Raw genomic sequence first — 26288 nt, 5'->3', positions numbered from 1 at the left:
GACACAAACTTTTTCCTGTATTAAGCCAACATGTATATGTGTCAGCCTGGATCCACACTATCAGAGGCTTCATTAGTGCAGTCCAAAAATAATATTTTAGATTTCGAAGTTTGAGACCTCCGTTCGGCTTAGGCAACTGTAAGGTTTTAAGTCGAAAATTTGAAATGATTTTATCTATTTCTATTGGTAGCATCTGAAACAAATAGTCTGGGCAGAATATTCATGCGGATACTTTCAATGCGTCCTAGCAGAGACAGCGGGAGCATAGACCATCGTTCCAGATCACTACTAATGCTCCGAATTATCTTACTATAATTAGCGTCCTACAAATTCTGTAGAGTCTGGGGGATGTATATTCAGAGGTATTTGATACCTTCTTTTGGCCATATGAATCCACTCTGAAGCTTTAAACTTTGTGGGATCCGGCCATTTATATCCATGGCTACAGTTTTATCGACATTTACCTTGTATCCTGAATAGCTCCCAAACTCGGAAATAAGTCTCTTTAAATGCGGTACTGTTGATGTAGGTTCTGTCAAATATAATATTACATCATCCGCAGAGAGCGAATATTTATGCTCCTCTTTGTTTATTACGATTCCCTTTATGTCGTCATCATCCCTGATGAGCTGGGCCAGTGGTTCGATACTGATAGCAAATAGTAAAGGTGGTAGAGAACAGCCTTGTCTACATCCGCGTTCTGATTTAAATCTTCCTGACCTACAGCCGTTTACTTTAACAGCAGCCTGCAGTGACGAGTAGAGAGTTTGTATCCAGGTTATAAAATTAGGGTCAAATCTAAACCGTTTTAATGTTTGGAATAAGTATTGCCATGATACCCGGTAAAATGCTTTTTGGGCATCTAAGGACATGATTACTGATTCTGATTTCTTAGCTTGCTGATGAGATATTATGTTCAATAGGCGGTGCACATTATCTCCATAATATCTCCCAGTGATAAATCCAGTCTGATCTGGATGAATAATTTGGGTGATTATCTGATTGACTTGTCTAGCCAAGACTGCCGTCAGTATACGTAGATCCACATTCGGTGGTGATATCGGTCTATTGGACTGACATTCAGTGGGATCTTTACCCTCCTTATGTATCACCACTATAGAGGCGACAACAAATCTTTGAATGTCTTGTAGAATTCATTAATGTATTCATCTGGACCTGGGCTTTTAATGTTTTTAAGTGATGAAATCACCTGTCTGATCTCCCATTCTTCAATTGGTTTATCTAGCTCCGTAGCTAGCTTGTTCTGTCAGTTCAGCAAGTTTTATGTTATCCAGACACTCTGCAAGTTTTGCATCATCAGAACAAGCGTCCATATTCTTATATAAACCTTGATAAAACTCTGCAAAGGATTTTGCTATTTTATCTGGTTTTGTGACAAAGGTGTCCTGTGATTTTATTCTATGTACTGTGTTAGATGATTGCTGTTTTCTTAATGTAAATGCTAATAATTTACCTGCCCTGTTGCCATATTCATAGTATCGTTGATTGGTAAATCTCAGTGTACCCTCAATCTTATCCGTTAGTAGACTGTTAAGTTCTCTACGAGTTGCATTTAGGTTCTTGAGGATACCATCGAAGCAAATTGTTTATGTTGTTGTTTATTGTTTACTTATAATTTATGTTGTGTATTTCAATCCCAATGTGTTGGGCACCAGGGAGGAGGGATTAGGCGCAGGACTAAACACTGTGCACATAGAACATGAGAATTGTAATGTGGGTTGTAGGAGGTGGGAGTACTAACTGGATCCAAAGGGAGTGGGACAGGCAATGGCTACAGCTGTGCCAAATATTATCAGCCTTAACAAAAACAATAAGAATCTGGATGCGGAGAAGAGTTTGTGCCCTTGTTGTTACTGTGTTCAACGCAGGGTCCCCAAGGAACAGAGGGACCAGAACAGAAAAAAGAACGGAATAGCTAACGAAACTACAGCTAGCTAACATTAGTAGAACTATGCACTAGGATAAGTAAGTAAGTAAGTGAGTAATCAGGTCAAGGGCCCCTGCAAAACCTAATACAGTGTAGACAGCCCCTTGTGATATAGCAGCCATCTGGATTACACACATAATTAAATACAGTGTAAATACTGAACATATACCATTAGAGTGGCTACTTGTAAGGTAGCAATAATAAAAGTACAATAACCCCTCTAAGCTTAAGGCAACAGGTGAAGTGTAAATGGAATAAAACAGGTAATATCTGTGTATTAACCATACATATGACAACATAAGGGTCACCCATCTTAATCTACAGAATTTGTTGTTATCGTCCATAACTGTTAAGGATACAGTCAGTCCTGAGACTCTGTAGACGGAATAACTTTTTTCTAGACATACTCCATGGCTTTCATGGGGTCAACAAACTCCATGTCCTCGTTCTTCTATGAGATACGGAGTCTGGCTGGATAAAGCAGGCTGTAGCGGACTCCTCTCCTTCCACGTAGCGCTTTCCGTACGTCCACGAATGCAGCTCTGGCCTTGGCAACAGTGGAGGTGTAGTCAGGGAATATGGCGATCCGGTTTCCGTTGTAGGTGAGGGGGGCTCTGTCCCGGGCTCTCCGCAAGATCTCTGCCATTCAGGCCGGTGTCATCTATCCAAGCTGATCTTTGGTGTCCCAGCAATGACCTCGGTGAATTTCTGGACAGGTTTTCTTTTGGAGTGGCTGTTTTAATTAAGGATTATAACAAGTTTTGCAGGAGCCCTGAGAATGGCGTCCTACTCCATGCTCTGCTCACTAGCGCCCCCCTGGTATATGATTTTGAAATTGAGCATGTTATAGTTTTCCCACAGAATCCTCTTTTATCAGTCCACTATCTGATAACTTTAGGATTCCTATTATTAGAGTACATGCCACAAGGCAAACATTTCTATGCTAGATGTCTCTGTGACGGTGCTGTAGCTAAATTATTCCATCAGCTTTTAATTCAGTGTCATGGTCCAGTACAACAGAAGACTCTTGTGTTGGTCCTAGTCCCTCCCAGACTAGGATTAACTCCTAGTCTCCCTAAACTCCCTCTTGTTGACAGTGTTGCAGGCTGTCTGCAAATGACCCTAGACTCTACTGCCCCACTCTCTCGGATCAAAGGTCTGATTGTAATGAGATGATCAATGTTAATCACTTCACCTGTCAGTGGTTTGTGACGGTGAGAAAGTGTTGTCCACTAGTGATGCGTAAAGTCTTCTCTAGCACATCCCAAAGATTCTCAGTGGGGTCGATCCATGTGTAAAAATGATGTCTCATGCTCCCTGAACCACTCTTTCGCAGTTTGAGTCCGATGAATCCTGGCACTGTTATCTTTAAATATGCCGGTGCCATCAGGGAACAAAAAAAAACATTGATGGAAAATCCTGGTCATTCAGTATATTCAGGTAGTCAGCTGACCTCATTTTTTGGGCAGATAATGTTGCTGAACCTGGACCTGACCAACTGAATCAACCCCAGATCATAACACTGCCCCCACAGGCTTGTACAGCACTAGGCATGATGGGTACATCACTTCATCTGCCTTTCTTCTTACCCAGATGGGCCCATCACTCTGGAACAGGGTAAATCTGGACTCATCAGAACCACATGACCTTTTTCCATTGATCCAGAGTCTAATCTTTATGCTCCCTAACAAACTGAAGCCTTTTTTTCCCAATCAGCCTCACGGATAAGTGGTTTTCTTAAGGCTACACAGCTGTTTAGTCCCAATCCCTTGAGTTCTCTTCACATTGTTTATGTGGAAATGTTCTTACTTTCACTATTAAACAACCGTGATAGTCTTTCTTTAACTATTAAACATAGCCGTGGGTTCTACTGTTGATTTTTTACAATTTGATTTCACCAAACATTTAAATGATCTACGATCACTCTAGATTTTTTTCTGACCACATTTCTTCCTGGAAGACGATGGTTCACCTCTGTCCTTCCAGGTTTTAATGATTCATTGGACAGTTCTTCACCCAGTTTTAATAGTTTTAGCATTTCCTCAGTTGTTTTCTTTGCTGCAGACCAAGTAACATCTCCTCCATGACCACAGGATATGTCTTCCCGCACTTGTTTTTAGGCCAGGCAGTGTAGATACAGCACAAAATTAATTATTTTGTCAAAGAGCAGTTGAAGATATGAGCTCCCCTCCTAACAGTGGTGTAGTCAGAACAGCTGGTAGTAGCTGAACTGCAGGTGAAAACTAAAAATGCTCAGAGGCTTCAGATTTACTAATGCAGCCAGCGTCTTCCTATCCACCTGTCTGAACAACAGAATGACTGAATGAAGTATCATATGATCTGTAAGGCTGTTAATTTTTTTATGTATATTGGATAATTATTGGATATTTTGCCCTGCTGGACTTCACAGTAAAACTCTGCATACTTGTGATACATATCCCAAGAGCAATGACACTGGAGAGTGAAATGCAGTGTCATGATAGGAAGGATAAAGCTACACAAACAAACCCCTGCTGTAAAATGAACTTCTGCAGCTTACAGAATAACATTTGCACAATAAGGATTTTAGTAATAGCACTCCTACCAAACTGTGCCAGCACGGAGTCCACTGGAGACATAGCTGGCCTTATCAATGTCCTTAGTAAACACAGCGGCTGCTAGACCATATTTAGTATCGTTGGCTCTCGTCAGAACTTCCTCCAGCGTTTTAAACTTGAAGATCTGCATCACTGGACCAAATATCTGCAAGAGAACACATGAACAAGAGAAGAGAACAAAGAAAAGCGGTTTAACTAGATCACAGCAGCTGCAATGCTCATCATCACATGTTCATGCTCTGACCCACGACTGATCAGTACTGATTACTACAGTATTATGTAAGACCACTCCCATGTTTGAACTCTGCCTTAATTTTTATCTCAACTGCACACCCGTAAAGTTTCATGGCTACATCTTACGGATGGATGGACGGACAGACAGACCTGGCAAAATGCGTGAAACTGCTTGTGTGGTAGTTTCTGCCACAATAGGTGTCTCTAGTACTGCACAGGTGGGCCAGGGGCGTAAAGTGGGCGTGGCTGGTGGGTGGTCAAGGCCCTACTTCCTCGAGGCCACGCCCATCTTCAAAATCTCCCTTCATTTTGATCATCATTGAAGCTTTGCTTTAGACCTTGAAAAAGCTTGGTAATAACACGGTGATAGTGGGGTGATCCACTATTCCATTTTCTTCCACTTATATGAGGTATATGAGTTGGTTCTGAATGTTTAACATTTATATAACAGGAGGTTATTGGGTCATTCCATGCCAACTCCAACACTCTAACCCCATGCCTCCCAGTTCATGTCAGGGATTTTCTTGATAAAAATCATGTTGAACCGTCTTTTAGGTTCATGACACCATGCTTAATAAACTTAATAGACATTTCATCAATGAATTTTTTCAAGAAAATCCATGACATGAACTGGGAAAAGGTCTGGATTTTGGGTGAGTTGGCAGGAATGACCCTAGTAGGACCAATGAAAGCTATGAAACATTAGTATCACATTTTATCCAGGGTTGGGCCATTTTTGAGTTAGACTGGCTGGACTATTAGCTTCCATGAGGAATTGCAAAGAAGGTTTTTCTTTTTTGAGATGGAAATGCATCGTTCATGCCAAAATAAAATGTCTAATCACAATTTAGGGCTGGGACTGTGGTTGGAGAAGTGCGAAAGGCTAAGGACCCCACAAATCTCTGCTTAGTAGCATCAATGTTGCGTTTTATTATCAGGTAAAAACAGGCTAAATATTCTGTCTTTTAGTGTGTTAAGTGTGAAGGACATACTCTAAAGTAACAATAAAACAACAACCTGGTTGTTGTTTGATAAGGTGCATGTGACATTAGCCTATTTGGGAAGCTATCATTTATGTTAGCCCACATCACCATGTGAAACAGATTGCAAAATCTCAAACTGAAAATATAAAGTACTTCTTCCTTGTCAGTGACAGTCTTTGATTTTAGTGAATTGTGTGTGCCTAACATCATACTTTCTTCAAAAGGTATACGAAAGAAACACAGACATTGAAACACATTTTTTTAAAGGTGTGAGAAGAATCTGAGGTAGTGCCAAACATAAAAGGGACGGCAACCAACCACAGCTGCTCTTTGTTAAGTATCCTTGGCTGTAGTTAGCTACCATTAGCTTATTGGCTTTGAGGTCAGTTTTTAAGATAGGTGATACATTACAGAGGTGATTTACAGCGGTTCTGACCAGGACTAGGACTCCAGGGACACCAGGGTTTCCCACAGCGCTTTCCTGTTAAGGCGACCGCCTTAACAACAAAGGGCTGCCGCCTAAACTAACGTCTTCAAAAAAAAATAAAACAAACAAAAAAAAATCTATATACTAGCGATATTCGCCGTGTTACTCTGTCATGTTTTCTCCCTTTCATTCCAAACCGTGTCCGACACTAGTCTCCCTTCTCTGCAGAACATATTAAAATAATAATAATAAAAATAAAATAAACTTTTTAAAATGGGCCTATGCGACCGAATGCCTCTGAATCGCGCAATGCGCCCGAACAGCAGCATTTGACGTTTGCATGTGATTTTCTCTCGCAATGTACACAGCCAAATGGAGCGAAAAACACAACCAAAAATTGCAGGCTTCTTCATGCGACTTCAGCCTCTGCAGTAATATTGATTTGACTCTTTTTGTGGCTTTTAGGTTTTTTAATTCGACTCAAAGCAGATGTTTTACACAGACGGTACAGTAGTGTTACCCTCTCATTAAGAGCAAAACGATATACGTTATATTACCTATGAATTAACTAAAAATACTTTTTTCTGGCAGAAAAGGAATTGACAGACCTCACTTCTGAGTAGTGATGTAGTACTAGTCAGATTTCTGATTGTCCAAGTCTTGCATTTTTACTCAAGTCTTGTCTCGGTCTCAGATAAAGAGAACTCTGGAATTTTTTTCAAGACCAGTCAAGACCAAAGCTGTTGGGATGTCCCTGTATTGCTTGATACATACTGTAGTTAATGATGGTTTCTATGGAAGACAAGACACACAGAAAACCTGATGCTTGTATTGTGTTAGGTCGTTGGTAAAACATGGAAAAGGAGTGTTGAATTAAGATGGTTGCGCTGATTTCAACTTCTTTTTTTGTATTTGTTGGCTCACAGAAAATAAAGTAATATTCCCGCACTTAAAGTCATCTCTGCAATGTTTTTGGATTATTTTATGAAGACATTTCTGATGGTACACTTATAAAAAATATGGCAATAACAGAGGTGAATGTAGAGGAAATTTAATTTTGTAGGTGTTTTAATATGAATGTGGATCATTCAGATCAATCTTAGGAGTACCTAAGGCCTCCAGATTCCAAATTTTATTGTAAGTGTGTCATGCAGCGTAGGACTTCCACTGGTCTTCCTCTTGACTTGGTCTCATATCCTGAAAGTCTTGGTCATGACCTAGTCTCGGTTTAGGCGGTCGTGACTACTACAATGCTGCTTCTGAGATCCTTAAAGGAAGGAATGCATTTCACATCTGGTGATCGCGCTCTCTTCTCATTGGCACAGAGAGGTTACGGTCACTGAAGAGTTTACAAAATAGTTTCTTGTGACTAACTAGACACTAATATTGACTGCATAACCATCAGCTTGAATCAGCGACACTGTGGTTTTGAATTTAATTATGAATCAGTAAATACATTCAAAAAAGGACTTTTTTGTATTGTATTTGTTTTTATTTAGAAGTCTTCAATCTTCTGTACTTTCTTACCTCTTCCCTGGCAATGGTCATGTTGTCCTGGACATCTCCAAACACAGTAGGTTGGATGAAGTATCCTCTGTCCGCAGCCACACCTCCTCCACACATCAGCTTGGCTCCCTCTCTCTTTCCACTGCTGATGTAGCCCAGAATCTTGTTGAACTGCTCCTGATCGACCTGGACAAGTCATCACAGAGGGAACAGCAATCAAGTGTGTGTGAGAGTGTATGCCATGAGTGTTTACAGTGTTCAGGATCCGAGCGTGAGAATGTTCCTGAACTGTATTACGTATTAAGAATTCTGCAGTCCCCCTGTGCTGTATGAAGCTTTCAGCTTGTGGTGTATCAAGGTGTAATGATTCTCCAAATCCTCGATTCAATTTGATTTTGATTTTAAGGTCATGACTTGATTCGATTCAATTCAATTCGATTCTCGATCTTTTTGTTTGGTTTTATGCCACAATAACTCATTGAAGTTTGAAATTCTTATTTCAAAAGATGGTCGACAAGATCTCACAAGTCATATAATCGCCATTATATGTTTTTAGGGGGGTGACTCTTTTTTTGTAACTGTAGTGTGCACTCACAACAAAACATTCAATATGTGTTGACATTATATACAGGTGCTGGTCATATAATTAGAATATCATCAAAAAGTTGATTTATGTCAGTAATTCCATTCAAAAAGTGTAACTTGTATATTATATTAATTCATTACACACAGACTGATATATTTCAAATGTTTATTTCTTTTAATTTTGATGATTATTACTGACAACTAATGAAAATCCCAAATTCAGTATCTCAGAAAATTAGAATATTACTTAAGACCAATACAAAAAAAAGTTTTTTTAGAAATGTTGGCCAACTGAAAAGTATGAACATGGAAAGTATGAGCATGTACAGCACTCAATACTTAGTTGGGGCTCCTTTTGCCTGAATTACTGCAGCAATGCGGCGTGGCATGGAATCGATCAGTCTGTGGCACTGCTCAGGTGTTATGAGAGCCCAGGTTGCTCTGATAGTGGCCTTCAGCTCTTCTGCATTGTTGGGTCTGGCGTATCGCATCTTCCTCTTCACAATACCCCATAGATTTTCTATGGGGTTAAGGTCAGGCGAGTTTGCTGGCCAATTAAGAACAGGGATACCATGGTCCTCAAACCAGGTACTGGTAGCTTTGGCACTGTGTGCAGGTGCCAAGTCCTGTTGGAAAATGAAATCTGCATCTCCATAAAGTTGGTCAGCAGCAGGAAGCATGAAGTGCTCTAAAACTTCCTGGTAGACGGCTGCGTTGACCCTGGACCTCAGAAAACACAGTGGACCAACACCAGCAGATGACATGGCACCCCAAACCATCACTGACTGTGGAAACTTTACACTGGACTTCAAGCAACGTGGATTCTGTGCCTCTCCTCTCTTCCTCCAAACTCTGGGACCTTGATTTCCAAAGGAAATGCAAAATTTACTTTCATCAGAGAACATAACTTTGGACCACTCAGCAGCAGTCCAGTCCTTTTTGTCTTTAGCCCAGGCGAGACGCTTCTGACGCTGTCTCTTGTTCAAGAGTGGCTTGACACAGGGAATGCGACAGCTGAAACCCATGTCTTGCATATGTCTGTGCGTGGTGGTTCTTGAAGCACTGACTCCAGCTGCAGTCCACTTTTTGTGAATCTCCCTCACATTTTTGAATGGGTTTTGTTTCACAATCCTCTCCAGGGTGCGGTTATCCCTATTGCTTGCACACCTTTTCTACCACATCTTTTCCTTCCCTTCGCCTCTCTATTAATGTGCATGGACACAGAGCTCTGTGAACAGCCAGCCTCTTTAGCAATGACCTTTTGTGTCTTGCCCTCTTTGTGCAAGGTGTCAATGGTCGTCTTTTGGACAACTGTCAAGTCAGCAGTCTTCCCCATGATTGTGTAGCCTACAAACCTAGACTGAGAGACCATTTAAAGGCCTTTGCAGGTGTTTTGAGTTAATTAGCTGATTAGAGTGTGGCACCAGGTGTCTTCAATATTGGACCTTTTCACAATATTCTAATTTTCTGAGATACTGAATTTGGGGTTTTCATTAGTTGTCAGTTATAATCATCAAAATTAAAAGCAATAAACACTTGAAATATATCAGTCTGTTTGGAATGAATGTATACATTATACTAGTTTCACTTTTTGAATGGAATTACTGAAATAAATCAACTTTTTCATGATATTCTAATTATATGACCAGCACCTGTATATACGCTGAGTGAACACACACAACGCATTACTTTACACTCCACGGTGTCTTCAGTCGTAGTCTGATCGCCAGCTTATGTGATTGACCACTGCAACGTGACATTGGGCTGCGTTTCTCCTAAAGTTGACTCCGTCTCAACTTTTTCAGCAGGCACAGCTGCAGCAAAAAGGACTACCCTCATTAAAATGAATGGTAAAACCTGCAATGCCAGATTCCATGTGAATCCACTCGTGGTGCTACGACATGCTGTGCATGTGTGTTTGTTGTTTTTTCCCTCTTGCCACGCCTGCCAGACATGAAACTGGGGGCGTGGCTAAATCCTCAGTTCCACCTTTGATTTTGAAGGTTGAGATCGTGATGTAATTTCAATCGATATCTGACTTACATTCGAGATTGTGACACCCCTAGTATGTATATGATACAGTGTGTCTGTGCATACATGTACATTTCTCTGCTTTATACTTTTAGTTCTTGAATATTTTTCCCTTATTGTTCAGCCCTCGTGAAAATGCAAAATCAATAAAATATTACTTAAAAAAAAGACTACAAATAATAGTTTCATATTAGTTGTAGGCTAAGTAATGAATTTTGGGTATAGGGGTCTGCTACTCACTCCCTATCAAATAAAGAAATAATTGAGCGTTTTGTTAGAGTTGGTATATGTTGTGATCTTGTTCTCTTGATCAAAATAAAGTGTGTTACCTGAGGTCCCTGCTCAGTCTTTAGGTCGTAAGGGTTTCCCACCACTCGTCTCTTAGCTCGCTCGACACTCCGCTCCACAAACTCGTCATAGATGTCTGCTTGGACGAAGGTGCGAGAGCCAGCACAGCAACACTGGCCTTGGTTGAAAAAGAGAGCAAAGTGGGACTGCTCCACGGCATCCTCCACTGAAGAGGAAAACAGTAACTGTGATTACTGCCAGGTGTGCTTACAGCTGCAACACAGCACACTTCTGAGCACACCCAGCAGTGGTGTTGCATGTAGTCACACAAAATAAAACAACATGCGGTCTGGCTGCATGTATTCTGATGTAACAATAATTAATGCCATTTACATGAGGTAAATACCCACCACGATGCACTGAACTGAACTGACAGTTCAGTTTTAAATTTGCAGACCAAGATTTAAATGTTTAACATCAAGATTAGAATGAATTCAGCTATATAAATATCTAAATAGGATACATACTGTTGGCATCAGACAAGATGATGTTAGGACTCTTTCCTCCCAGCTCTAGAGTGACCTTCTTTAAGTTACTACCACCTGAAGCCTGCTGGATCAGATGACCCACCTGATGGACACAGATAAGGAAAGAAACCTTTGCTTCAGCTAAAATAAATGTATTGGTTGAAGCTGATAGAAGTTTGTGGAAGTTAGTGCTATAAAAAAAACTACTTCAGCATATTCAAGGTGCTCATCGGATGTACTGTGTATCACAGACACTGAAATCAGAATTAGCACCAATCAAGATGTGACCGTCACCCTGCTGGCACAGAAAAATGACATGAACGTGGCCACTGAAGAGTTGGTGCTTAAAGTGGACAACTTGGAAAATGCCAGCCGCCGTTCTAACCTTCGCCGAGTGGGCCTCCTGGAGAGGAAGGGACAGATCTGTGTTCATTTATGGAGAAGTGGCTACTTTAGGTAGTCGGTGGAGATAACTTTCCTGGGCCGCTGCTGATTGAGAGACGCACAGAGTCCACAAGGATGTAGCACAGTAAATGGTAAGACCAACGGGATCTATACTCCAGTGCTCCATTGTGCTGATGGCAACATGCAATGCCAGGTAACCGAGCTAAACAATTTAAAACGTGTTTGTTTGATCTGAGTCCATGTTATACCTGTGTACAAATCCACAGTAACCACACTAACAACATGCTCTGAATTTATGTGTTTTACAGATACCGTAATGGTGGACGTGGGAGGATATGGAAGAGAGAGCGATGGTGGCATTTTCAAAGAGAGCGAGTTTGGGTCAATGCTGCTCGACCATAAACTCAATCTGCCCCCACCAGCTAAACTTCCAGGGACCACAGTCCAGATCCCTCATGTCATTGTTGCTGATGCTGCCTTTCCCCTGCACTGCAACATGATGCGTCCCTTTCCTGGTATGTAGCTGTATATAGTATATAGTGTAGTGTGTGCATATATATATATATATATATATATATGTGTATGTGTATATATATATGTATTTGTGTGTATGTGTATATATATATATATATATATATATATATATATATATATATATATATACACACATACATATATATACATATATATATATATACACACATATAATGTATGTACATACATACATACATACATACATACACATGTATGTATAATATATATAGTTATTAATGTATAATAATTTATTGTGCTTTTCTATACAGGACTAGGCATGAGCATGGACAAGCAGGTCTACAACTACCGCCACTCCAGGGCCAGGCAGGCAATTGAAAACACATTCGGCATCATGACTGCGCGGTGGAGAATTCTTGGGAGACCAATAGAGTTCCTTCCAGAAAAAGCTGTGGATGTTGTCAAAGCCTGTGTAGTCCTACACAACAACCTCACCTACACCGATGAAGTGAGCACCCCAGGCAGCAGATACATCCCGCCGAATTTTGTGGACAGTGACAGTTCTGGATCGGTGCAGCCTGGTGAGTGGAGAAAAGTGGTGGCCAATGACTCCAACCTCGTCGAACCTGTGGATCCCACACAGATGTCCAGGGCCCGTTCCACCAGAGCTGCCTTGGCTGTTCGAAATGACCTGATGGCTTTCTTTCAGTCACCTCAAGGAACCGTGCCATGGCAAAATGAGATGGTTTGCCGAGGCAGACTCAATCAGTGATGTGCACAATGTAATGATGGTGTGTAAACTGTCTATGTTGTTGAAAATAAACATCAAAACAACTCTTTGAAAACAAACTTGTTTTATTCTTCAATATACATTGTAATGTATATAAAGTAATAAATAGTAGAATATATATAAATATATTAGGGGTGTAACAATACATGTATTTGTATTGAATTGTTTCGGTACAGGACGTTCGGTTCGGTACAGGGCTGTGCACGGGTGAGTTTCCAGAACAGAAGTTGCTGTGTTTATATTCTGCCTGCAGCTACACGTGCAGCCCGTTTACATCATGGCTAACGCTAGCGCGAAACCAGAGCGTGAAGGCCCACCCTTGTCGCTTAAGTCTCCTGCTTGGGAACACTTCGGCTTCCTGGTTAAATATTGCAACGGAGAAAGACGAGTCCGGCACGGCGCAGTTCCGCCGAACAGCTAGAGAAACGAAACCGAAACATATCCCGTGATGATTACATAATCACACACGACTGCAGTTATACGTGTTACAAACACAACACAAAGTGTTCCCGACTGAAGGATTAGAGGAAGAGCGCGTATTTGTCTCTTTTTTAAGGTTTTTGTGCTTGTATCAACACGGAGTGTTTTATTTTGAAAATCAACCGGATGTATTGTTGTTGTTTCGTGTCAGACTTCCTGTCTGCTCTGTGCTAAATTCGGCTGAATTTCTGCGTTGTGCCGCGGCACTTGAAACGGCACCACCCGAGTGTGAATATCACTGCTACAAGAAAAAAAATGACCTTAGTGCAAACGCAGCTGACTTTGGCAATCAAGCAGCCTCTCCCTGCAACTCAGCCCGTATGAACAACACACCAGTGCACACCTGGCAGAGGGACTTAAAGAGACAGTGAAAATTATTTATTTAACTTATTACCAGGCAGCACTTTACAACAGTATTCTATTTTTTAATTTTATTTTCATATTTTGTATAATGTTACAATAAATTGTTGGTTTACAAAAGTTCCGAATAAACAACAAGCAAATTTATGTTTTGCATTTTGTTCCCGTACTGTACCGAAAATGAACCGAACCGTGACCTCAAAACCGAGGTACGTATCGAACCGTGATTTTTGTGTATTGTTACACCCCTAAAATATATATATATATATATATATATATGAAATATATATAAGTACAATTTAAAGAATCACAGCAAAGTTAAGTACGATATAAAAAGTCACAGCAAAGTGCACTCAAACCACACAAAAACAAACAGAACTATTTACAATTTTTTTTATTTATTTTTTTTTTAGTTCGACTGCTGTCTACTCTCATGGATGAGTGCATAGACTTTAAACATTACATCTGGTCTCAGGTCCTCTGGCACTCTTCGGCGCAGGTCGGCCACTGTTTGCCCGAACCTGGAGCACTCATCAGTCCCCTGCTGTATTTTCTGTTGTAGCTCCATTCTGCGTTCCTCCAAGTTTGCCAACTGTTTCACAAACCACTCTTCCTGCTGGTCCCTCATTCTTTTCGGCCGAGACACGGGGGACTCACCAGGGGCAAAAGATGCAGGAGGAGCACGAGGAGCAGGAGATGCAGGGGGAGCAGGAGATGCAGAGGGAGCACGAGGAGCAGGACCAGGAGATGCAGGAGCCGGCAATTCTGGTGTGAAAGGCCAGGGAGACAATGGCGCAGATGAGGCCGTGTCGCTCTCTGCCGAACTGGACGACGTCTGTTTTTAAAACAAGAGTGAATGCTTTATTAGTCCATGTGTTTGATTACAACCAATAGTAAATATTACATGTTGTTTGCACATAAGCACACGTACACACATACCTTTGCCTCGTAATTGGAGTCCGTTTCACGGTGCTTCACATGTGGTGCCAGCCACGACATAAAATGATAAAAAGCACGCACTTTTTGGCCGCCTGGGTCGCCGCTTCTTGTGGCCATTTTTTTCCGGAGCCGAACATATTTGTCGCGGAGGTTCTTCCACTTCTTCATACATTCGGCTACCTCCAGCCCCGTGTTCTGCGAAATTTCCCGCCAGGAGTTGTTTGCCATTTGGCAATCCTTATAATGTCTCGAAGACGAGTTGTACAGATGGTCATACTTTCTGACCTCCTCGATAATTTTTTCGTCTGCCTGGTCCATTTTTCCGTGCCGCTCGTACCACAAAAACTTTAAAAATGGTGGTGTTGTTATACTGTTGACCGGAAAAGCAGCTGCCGGAAATGACGTTCTGAGCGGACCAATCACAGTCCTTGCCATTCGCGACTCGACGCGTCAACGTGACACGTAGTCAGGATTTTTTGGAGGTGCACGTCAGGCTACGGCGCAGGGTCCGCGTAGGGGTCTGCGTCGACGACGTAGCGACGCCGTCGCCGCAACGACACCGTCGCCGCAACGCAGAAGCATAAATCAAGCTTTAGGCTGACCTAGGTCCAGCCCCAGAAAGAGCACCAGGCCTTGACGCCAGTTTTCTTAGTGGCCAAACCGTCTAATTACATCATCACGTGACACACACACACACATCTTCTTGATACAGTGTGTCGATTTCTTCAGCTGCCCCCATGTGGCCATTTATAAATGGCCAGTTGTCTAGGATTTTAGTTTCAGTTGTTTTAGAATGCATACAGCATGTTATCAACCAACAAACTGTTTGTCCTACCTCAGTGGAGCCAGTGAAAGCCACCTTGTCAACATCCATGTGCCTTGCAATAGCAGCACCAGCTGACGGTCCCATGCCAGGCAAAATATTTACAACACCTTCAGGAAAACCCACCTGCAAACAGAAACACATCAACAAAAGCTTGAGGCCATGATTACAGTTTTGTCACAACTCAGTGATGTTGATCGGGAAATGTCCTCCGTCTCTGATGCATTAAAATCCAAAAGGATCCATGCGTCCATGCAAGGCAGGAATATTTTTATCCCTGATAATGCATCATTGCTCAACAAATCTGTATTGAAATAATTATGGTAAATGGATTTCTATAGCGCTTTTCCAGTCCTCTCGGACAGCTCAAAGCACTTTACATGCCACATTCACACACAGATGCCAGAGGCTGCCATGCAAGGTGCCAGCTGCTCATCAGGAGCAATTTAGGGTTCAGTATCTTGCTCAAGGATACTTCGACATGTAACTGGGGGGAGCCGGGATTCGAACCAGTGACCTTCCGATCACTAGACGACCCGCTCTACCTCCTGAGCTAGAGCCGCCCATTATGAAACGAAACTGGCTGTCAAGAGAGAAAAAAAAAAAAACATTGGTCACATTTTCTGACCATCTGGTCAGATACTTTCTGCTGCAACAAGACCAATCCAACAATCAAAGCTACAAACTCGGTATTGGTGAATAAACTAACTGGGCCGCTGTCAAAAATGATCAGCTTCTCTCATCTGTTAAACACCGTCACATGTTGTCAGGTAGAGTTTTTGAACCAATGTGGCAGCTAATAAAACAGTATATTTATGGTTCCCTTTATATTTGGTCAGATAAGGGCATGGGCCAGTGTTTAGCTTTCAGATTTGGGATGTTATGTGTTTCTTGTTTGATTTTCAGATACATTTTCATCAAACATATTGCCCTGATTAGAACCATAAAACAGCAAACACAAGTTTAACACTACAACTTGTCAGAAAGCACACACATTTTGTTGGTGACCCACTCAAATGACCACCTATACCTATACTATGACCCACTATATCAAAAACCTATCAACATCACTGCACCTGGAGTTTTAAGGATGGTGCACAGTGATGGTGCACACTATAGTAGGAGGAATATGAAACCTGGCACACACAGCTTCTTCCAATTGTACAACTTTGTCAATCATAGACAGCCACTTCTATATTTGAGATCACAAAAAGCAGACCAGTGCGTACATAGAGGTTAGAAGAGTATATGCTACTTTGATTTGACCTTTCTTACCTATTTAATGCTTAAGTGTGAATACTGTCTCGTAAAAATTGAAAACACGATCTTACAGGGGCAGTCTGTAAGATATAGCCAGAATCTAACATTATGTCAAAGTTGTCTAAGGCTGTTTTCGAAACCGCATACTACCATACTGCCTACTACATACTGCGTTAGTATATACTGTATACTGCATACTGCATGTGGGATTCAGTATGCTACTTCAGCAGACCGACGCCGTTCACACCGCAGTAAGCAGTATGCAAGTTTCCCAGAATGCATTTCGTGGTGACCGGCAGCGGTAGTTGTAAAACAGGCGCAAAGCTGTTTTATTTTCCGCTGTAGCGATATTAATATGTCACTTTATTAAGTTTCAATATTTTTTCATGCAAGAAAGTTACCGTTTAGATCCCCAATGTGCAGTTAGTTTACCCAATTGACGGCTGTTAAGTAATTAAACGCTACAGGGAAGCTTCATGTTTATAGTGGACAGTATACAGTATAGCGCTGTCTTGGGAGCTCTGTATGTAGCAAAATCACCAAATATTAATTAAAAAAAAGTTTTAATTAACAGGGTACTTTTTTTCATTTCACATGTACAGCAGCCTGGATTTCTATTGTACCTATATAGCTTTCGTCACAATAGTCAAGTAGCCTATGCACTGTACTTATGTTATGTGAACAAACATAAATGCTGTACTGCTCCTGAGTACGTGACGAGGACGTCATGATCCAGGCTCCAGCGCATTGCATTGTGGGAAACAGAGTAGAGGCAGAGTAGACTGGTCGGATGCGTACTGGAAATATTTTCCGAATCAGTACGACATCCGGGAACTTTTCGCATACTGCAGATTTTGCTTTTGTTCGCATACTGCATACTACATACTACATATTGGCCAAATCAGTACGTACTGTAGCAGTATAGTATGCGGTTTCAAATACAGCCTATGTTCTGTGTTGCAGAGGTGTCTTCTGAAGTTAGCATGCTAACCAGCTAGCCCCTGCCTGTTCTCCTAATACCACTTTGTACCTCAAGAGGGGATCGTCTGAGAGCCCCTGTAGTTTCAGCTGGGAGAGGTAAAATTGGTCAGTTCGCTACTTAGTCTGATAAGTAATTCAAATAAAATCCCCAAATCTCTGTTTCACAGAGTGAGACGTGAAAATATTTGGGCTATACTCTGCCTCAAGCCTCTCCTCCTCCCTCCTGCCGTGTCTTCTCGTCCCTGGAGTCATGGTCCTGGTCAGAACTACTGTAAATCACCTCTGTACTGTATCCCCAGTCTTCACACTGACCTGTTGGTCTCAGAGGCTGTATTCAGTCCCAGTCTGCTGTCCAACGGCTGAGCCTTGTTGTCTCCATCACTTACTAAGCTATTTGCTTATGGCAGCTAGCTACAGCAAAGAGTACTAAGTCCAAGATATAGTGAGCAGAAGCAGTTATGCTGCCCCTTGTAGTTTTGGAGCTACCTTTGAATTTGAGCCATTTCTTACAAATGACACCTTTAAAGATCCTTTGTATTGATTTCTGATCACTGATGTTTTTCTTGTAAATTCCAATTAATGATGAAGTGTAAAGTATCATAAAAAAAAAAAAAATTACCTCTTTAATCAGGCTGGCTACATAGAGTGCTGTGAGCGGCGTCTGCTCTGCAACTTTCATCACCACAGTGTTACCAGTTGCAAGAGCAGGGCCAAGTTTCCAGGCCTGCATCAACAGAGGGAAGTTCCACTGCAGGGAGAGAAGAAGAGAAGGAGAGACAAAGATCAGAAGAGTAAAGGTCACATTAACATCAACTTTGCTTTAGGCCGCGTTCAGACTGCAGGAGAATCTGATTCAAATCAGATTTCTTCTCAAATCAGATTTTTAGGGCTGACTGTCCACACTGTTTTTAGTAAGTGTCCAAATCGGATTTGGCTCTGTTCAGACTGGGCCACATTTATTGACCAATCCGACAGGTTGCTGTAGCAGCGACGTTGGAGCAGAGGCGTCAAAGTGACGTCACGGACAGTCAGAACCGATCTGAGTGTTTAGAGCTGTTCGGACTGAGACGTATCTGTCCAAATGAGATTTGACACTACCTCCAGGAGGTGGTTTCAATCCGGTTTACAAAAATCGGATTTCATGTGATTTGTGACTGTTCAGACTTCAAAAAGAGCCATCCGGTTCCAATCTGGATGGGCTAAAAATCAGATTTTGGCTGGCAGTCTGAACGCGCACATCCAGTGCTTCGTCGACCAATAGAAACATGGCTGCATTATGTCTGTAAAATGAGTTATTATTTCATTTTTAGTTCATTAACTACACACTTTAGCTTCACACTCCTTCACTTTTAGAGTTATTGATTGTTCTGATCAATATGTATTTATCACCAGCAAATTACATTATGACACATCTGCAGTACAGACCAAAAGTTTGGACACACCTTCTCATTCAATGAGTTTCCTTTCTTTTCATGACTATTGACATTGTAGATTCACACTGAAGGCATCAAAACTATGAATTAAAACATGTGGAAATATGTACTTAACAAAAATTGTAAAACAACTGAAAATACGCCTTATATTCTAGTTTCTTCAAAGTAGCCACCTTTTGCTCTGATTACTGCTTTGCACACACTCTGCATTCTCTTGATGAGCTTCAAGAGGTAGTCACCTGAAATGGTTTTCACTTCACAGGTGTGCCCTGTCAGGTTTAATAAGTGGGATTTCTTGCCTTATAAATGGGGTTGGGACCATCAGTTGTGTTGTGCAGAAGTCAGGTGGATACACGGCTGATAGTCCTACTGAATAGACTGTTAGAATTTGTATTATGGCAAGAAAAAAGCAGCTAAGTAAAGAAAAACGAGTGACCATCATTACTTTAAGAAATGAAGGTCAGTCAGTCCGAAAAATTGGGAAAACTTTGAAAGTGTCCCCAAGTGCAGTCGCAAAAACCATCAAGCGCTACAAAGAAACTGGCTCACATGTGGACCGCCCCAGGAAAGGAAGACCAAGAGTCACCTCTGCTGCGGAGGATAAGTTCATCCGAGTCACCAGCCTCAGAAATCGCAGGTTAACAGCAGCTCAGATTAGAGACCAGGTCAATGCCACACAGAGTTCTAGCAGCAGACACATCTCTAGAACAACTGTTAAGAGGAGACTGTGTGAATCAGGCCTTCATGGTAGAATAGCTGCTAGGAAACCACTGCTAAGGACAGGCAACAAGCAGAAGAGACTTGTTTGGGCTAAAGAACACAAGGAATGGACATTAGACCAATGGAAATCTGTGCTTTGGTCTGATGAGTCCAAATTTGAGATCTTTGGTTCCAACCACCGTGTCTTTGTGCGACGCAGAAAAGGTGAACGGATGGACTCTACATGCCTGGTTCCCACCGTGAAGCATGGAGGAGGAGGTGTGATGGTGTGGGGGTGCTTTGCTGGTGACACTGTTGGGGATTTATTCAAAATTGAAGGCATACTGAACCAGCATGGCTACCACAGCATCTTGCAGCGGCATGCTATTCCATCCGGTTTGCGTTTAGTTGGACCATCATTTATTTTTCAACAGGACAATGACCCCAAACACACCTCCAGGCTGTGTAAGGGCTATTTGACCAAGAAGGAGAGTGATGGGGTGCTGCGCCAGATGACCTGGCCTCCACAGTCACCGGACCTGAACCCAATCGAGATGGTTTGGGGTGAGCTGGACCGCAGAGTGAAGGCAAAAGGGCCAACAAGTGCTAAGCATCTCCGGGAACTCCTTCAAGACTGTTGGAAGACCATTTCAGGTGACTACCTCTTGAAGCTCATCAAGAGAATGCCAAGAGTGTGCGAAGCAGTAATCAAAGCAAATGGTGGCTACTTTGAAGAACCTAGAATATAAGACATATTTTCAGTTGTTTCACACTTTATTGTTAAGTATATAATTCCACATGTGTTAATTCATAGTTTTGATGCCTTCAGTGTGAATCTACAATTGTCATAGTCATGAAAATAAAGAAAACTCTTTGAATGAGAAGGTGTGTCCAAACTTTTGGTCTGTACTGTGTTTTTGGGGAATCATCAACTTTGTTTTGCGAAACCAGTTTTAGGACTTTTTGTTTCTGTGAGAATATTTGAAGCTTATAGTCCTGAAACTTTCGCCCATTATTTATATATATATATATGTTGCCATTAGTGTATTTATGAGGCTGAGAGACGAGCAGAGGAGGTGATACATCAGACACTGTCTAGTCCATCCCCACCTCCAAAATCTAAAAAGTCAACTTGATGAAGGGGCAGGTGTGGAGGTGTTACACTCGCGTGGGGAGGGTCCAGCTCACGCTTGTCAGAGCCACATGCTCACAGGACTGCATTTGTGCACACAGAGCATGAGCGCTCCCTCGTGAGGATGGCCTTCACTCCATGACACTGTTCTGTGTGTGCGTATGCTGTGCACCTGCCTGGTTTGTGTGTGTCCACAGCAGTGCCGCCCCTCCCTACACGCAGAACACACGCTGTGCGTAGGGCCCCACGATCCATGGGGGGCCCCATTTTGCGCAAGGGGACGCATTCTCTGCAAATGCGCAAAGGATGCGCATCGCTGCCGTGAGGCGCGCGTAGAGCACCAAGTCAGCCCGAGGCAGGAGAGAAAAAAAAAAAAAGAGACGAGTAATCTGACACCGCACACGTTGCCGCAATGATTGACAGCACGCAGCATCTGACCAATCAGTGGTCAGATGCGCCGACAGGCAGTTGGATGCAGGTGGAGATATGGCCTCCAAACGGCAATATGAATCGGGAGCAAGCAAAAGAAAGAAAAAGTCAAAACAAGAGGAGGCTCGTGCTTCACTTGAAGGTGGGTATGTTGCTGAAATAAAAAAAAAACTTTGTGGCATAAACACCCCAGCTGCTATCCTGCTGATCATGAGACAGAAGAGAGGATAATTCTGTCTAGATGTGGACTGGAGATTAAATTTTCCAGCGGCTCTGATTATCATTTATTTAATGTCTTGTTAACTGCATATAAATTCACCTCTGTTGAAAAAGGAGAGGTTAATTGAGCAGTTGGTGGTCGTATGTTGGCTCAGGTTTATAGCCTGTCAATCTATGCTATCAATAGAAGTTTTGGGCTATTTTTATGGAGGTAAAATGTCGCCATCTCTTGGTGAATTTAATTCATAACAGTCATATAAGATTAGATAAAATAAGATAAATTAAGATAATCCTTTATTTGACCCACAATGGAGAAATTTAAAGCATTGCAGCAGTAAACAGCAGTGTAGGAATATAGAACCTAAGTACAAAATATAAAAATAACTATATTAATAACTATATATATTCAAAAAATAAAATTCTGCTTAGGCCCCCAATTTGGCCAGACACAGACTAATTAAACACCACTGAGGAGCTGCACTTCTTCTACATCAGTCTTTTGTCTTTTTTTGCCGACACAAAGTCTGAAGCATTCAAATACAGATTTGACAGACAGATGTTGATTACCATCGTAATGGTAGACATTTTGAAGGATTTGAGTGCTCTCTAATGTGTTGTTACCATACTTTCATTGATAACAAACTGTGCTTGCAGCCTGAGTCATTTCAGCTTTCCGGCTGCGTTAAGGCACCAACTTGAGTGAGCAAATCCTAAAAAACTGAGCCAGTCGGAGCTGAATGCAGAAGTCTGCTACTCCAACTGTACCTAAGTAGTTTTGGCAGTTGTGCTTAATCATCAGGGTCCACGTGAGGAAATCCTAACCCTAACCTTAACTCCACAGCAGTTCATGGACTACTTTAATGCTTCTCTTGAATATAAGCTATTATGTTCTTTGATTTTACTAAGAGCTCAAAAAGATGTTCTGTATATTGACTGACAGGTAGAGATGGTGTGGAGAGGGGGCTTCTTCTACAATAATGATGAGTGAGGGATGGCTGTCAGACACATTAGGGTGGACTTAATGAACTGACTGAACTGAGTTTACACGGAATAGGGCTTTTTACCATTAATCAGAGGAAATACAGCTGCTGGCATGCAGAACCTACATGTTACCATGAAATGATTTAATGTTTTCAACTATACTCCATCAAATGAATCGAAAATATAAAGAAGACATTAGCAAGGTTAAAATAACGATTTTAACTTGAAATATATAATTCTGTTCTCCAAACATTGCTGTTATCAAGTGATCTCTATTTGCAGCAGTTCAGCGTCTGTGTTCTTGTGCCCATTTTAATCTTTTCCTTGCAGTGGTTCCTAGATATGGCTTTTCTTTGCTACTCTGCCTAGAAAGCCAGGACCCTGGATTTGTCGCTTCACTGTTGATCTTCAGACTGGTGTTTAACGGGTACCAATTAATGAAGCTGCCATGTGAGGCGTCTGTTTCTCAGACTAGAGGCTCTCATGTACTTGTCCTCTTGTGCACTGCGGCCTCCTCCTGCTCTTTCTAATCTGATTAGAACCAGTTGGCTCTGTTATCTGAAGGGAGTAACCAACACACTGTTGGATACGATCTTTATTTCCTTGGCAATTTCTCACATGGAATAGCCTTTATTCCTCAAAACAAGAAAAGCCTGACAGGTTTCAAAAGAAAGTTCTGTTTTTCCCACAAATGATGCTCCAGATCCGACCTGACCTGAGAACGGCCAATTTCACAACTTCTTTAATCACTACAGATGAATAATAATGTCACTTCTTAAATAATGTATGGTCAGTAGATGGATTTATTTGTAATTAATGTCTTGAGACTGCACTAAAATCACTTTTAAATTCTATTATTAAAAACCCTGTGGTTTGTCTCCCTGCTTTCACAACACCTTAGAACCTCACCAGAGTCCACTTGGAAGCAGACCAAGACTCACCTGGTGTCCTCTGAACTGAAAAGGAAAAGGTTGTTAACAGTGCAGAGTGTCTGTGATTGTATGGGGTGTGTTAGTGCTCATTGCACGGATTTACAGTTTGGATTGGATTGGATTGTACTTTATTGTCCCGAAGGGAAATTTGTTTTGGGCTCTGAGCCACTGCATACACAAAACAATACATACGAGACATTCATACAAAGTACTTTCACACATTTAACACACATTCAAAACAGTGCTTCTACTCTATACAAATAAATCAATAAAATCAATAAATCCGTAGAACTGATCAAACCAGCAGCTCTTAAGTTAAAGTGCTATGTGCGCAGTGGTTCGATACGGAGAAAAACTAAACCAATAGAATAAAACCAACGGTACATAAATAAACTAGAGTGCTACATTCAAAATGTTTGCATATAAAAATAATAAAACAATAAAACTATACCAAAAGGGTAAAACCAGTCAAATTAATAAAACCTATAGTTCTGCAATAAAATGCTACATATTACTGTTTAGTGCCTTAATGGCGGAAGGGATAAATGAGTTCCTATATCTATTCAGTCTACTTTTTGAGCCTTCGACCTGAGGGCAACACATCAAATTCTGGGTTGAGGATGTGTATCCAGCGTTGCAACCTTTTTGGAATCTGGGTTTGCAGAATGGTCTAACGTTCATTTAAGCAGAGCTAAAGCTGTAACATGAAGACACAGTTACTGCTGGTTGGTTTGATGGAGCCGATATTTTGGTCTATTGTTGACATTGGATTTTGCTAAATTAATGGTGCGCCTCCTTGAAAATTTCACTCAGTAAATAATTAACCTTTTTTTCCTGGCACAAATTCACTTAATCAGAATTAAGACTAAGCATGTCTTCCTATTAGCAGAGGAGACACATGATATGTTTCTACACAGATATCTATTTTTTTCATTTGCATTACAGGTGTTTCACTTGTCCTGAAGTGACTGTAAGTTTGCAAAGGCAGGATTAATAACTGTCGGGACCTCATTTCTTTACCTTCCCTCACTCCTCTTGTTACTGTACCCGGCTACTCTGAAGGTCACGGTGAACTGGACTCCGAGGAGATTTGACACCCCGAAAGAAGCCGCTTCGCTTCTACAGTCACTGGAACAGAGGCGTGAGGACACTGCTTCCCAGGGATATGTCTGTCAGTATGTGGCTTTATGTCACCTGATTTCATTCAAACACATTACGTGAGTATGTTCTGATGGCTCCGTATCTGCGCATATATGAGCGTATAAAGTTATATGTTTATGCATATGGGTAAATTTTGTTCATGCACAAAGTTATGGCCACCGTGAGCAAACTTAAGTTTTAGTTTATTCTATGTGTGGGTGCCAGGGAAGAACAGGGTGCAGCCTCATTCATTTATTATTGACAGATCTGTTTCTTTTTTTTTTTTATGAGGCTTGTGCAGAGAGAGCGATGTGGAAGAGGTTTAAAATGCCCTGCAGGTTAAGTGGCAGGGACAGCCCCCATCGTATTTGTGCTTTTTTGTATAACTGTTCCTGTTCAGATTTGTTTTTCTCCCAGCTCAGTGACTGTTTTTATTGTATTATGCAGTTTCAGATTTGTGCTCTTAGTGAGTTATGTATCTATATAGAGGGTCGACTTAAACGGTATGGAGAGTAATAAGCTACACTTGTTTACATGGAATGTAAGAGGGGTCCATAGTCCTATTAAAAGAAGAAAAATACTCACCTTTCTGAAAAAAGAACACATTTGGACGATGTAGAACACCTGAAATTACGGCAGGGTGGGGTTGAGCAGGTATTTTTCTCCTCATTTACTTCAAGAAGTAGAGGAGTGGCAATTCTTGTGAAAAAGAATCTTCCTTTTTCAAGAATCTCACCTCTTTCTTCACAAGCTAAGTCACTCAATTCTATATGTGAAGATTTAGGATTTGTTGATGTATGGAGGACAATTCATCCTTTGGATAAAGAATACACTTTTTTTCTGCACCCCATAGGTGTCATACTAGGATTGACTACTTTTTTTACCTGGGCTCTCCTTACATTCAGTTTTATCTTGTGTAATAGGTAGTATTGTCATTTCAGACCATGCCAATGTGGTGCTGGATTTCTCTCTTAAGGGCATAGGAAGCAGAGTAAAATACTGGAGACTGAATACAATTATTTTAAAAAAGGACCGCACCTTCATATCCTATTTTAATACTGACTTTAGATATTTTCTTTCTGTTAACTCTCAGTCAACAGATAACCCTGCCCTCCTATGGGAAACTATTAAGGTGTATACTAGAGGGATTTTTATTTCATTTTCAGCCAGCAAGCGGCGGCAGAAATTGAGGAAGCAATTTTTTTTAATGACTGAGCTTAAAACAAAAGAAACGGCCTATGTTGATTCTCCAACTCCTGCTTTATTGCGAGAAATATCTGCAGTCAGATCAACCTTAGATAACCTCCTTACGCAAGATGAGGAGACCAAACTTAAATTTACTAGGCAAAGATTTTATGAACATGGGAATAAACCCGGAAAATATTTGGCATACCTTACCTAAAAAAGATCAGAATCACAAGCTATTGCAGCCATTTGTGATGCTCAGAATAATCACATATATGACAATCAGTCTATAAATGACACTTTCAAAGAATTTCATTGTAAACTGTATGCATCTGAACAACCATATGACGCACTTGAATTAATGGAAGATTTCTTTTTTCGGCTTAGTTTGCCTACTATATCAACAGAACAGCAAACCAATCTTAATTAGCAGATTAATTAGCAGAACCATTACTTGATATGTTTAACCATTCTTTTTTGCA

The 26288-nt window shown here is 41.3% G+C and overlaps 1 protein-coding gene across 1 annotated transcript in view; it reads right to left on the bottom strand.

The window, feature by feature from the left end:
• Positions 1–26288, bottom strand: part of LOC311259861 (aldehyde dehydrogenase, mitochondrial-like) — a 77021-nt gene that overhangs the window by 3890 nt on the left and 46843 nt on the right. Inside the window, exons 6-11 of the mRNA XM_084357228.1 lie at positions 18276–18404; positions 15428–15541; positions 11127–11229; positions 10641–10825; positions 7717–7881; positions 4533–4690 (exon numbers count right to left, since the gene is read on the bottom strand). Coding sequence (XP_084213354.1) covers positions 4533–4690; positions 7717–7881; positions 10641–10825; positions 11127–11229; positions 15428–15541; positions 18276–18404 — 854 coding nt within the window. The remainder of the gene's footprint in view (positions 1–4532; positions 4691–7716; positions 7882–10640; positions 10826–11126; positions 11230–15427; positions 15542–18275; positions 18405–26288) is intronic.

Source organism: Pagrus pagrus, assembly GCF_965226575.1.
Source record: "Pagrus pagrus genome assembly, chromosome: 7".
Classification (NCBI taxonomy): Eukaryota; Metazoa; Chordata; class Actinopteri; order Spariformes; family Sparidae; genus Pagrus; species Pagrus pagrus.
Note: the sequence above shows the minus strand (reverse complement) of the source record. Positions and strands in the feature narration are given on the sequence as shown.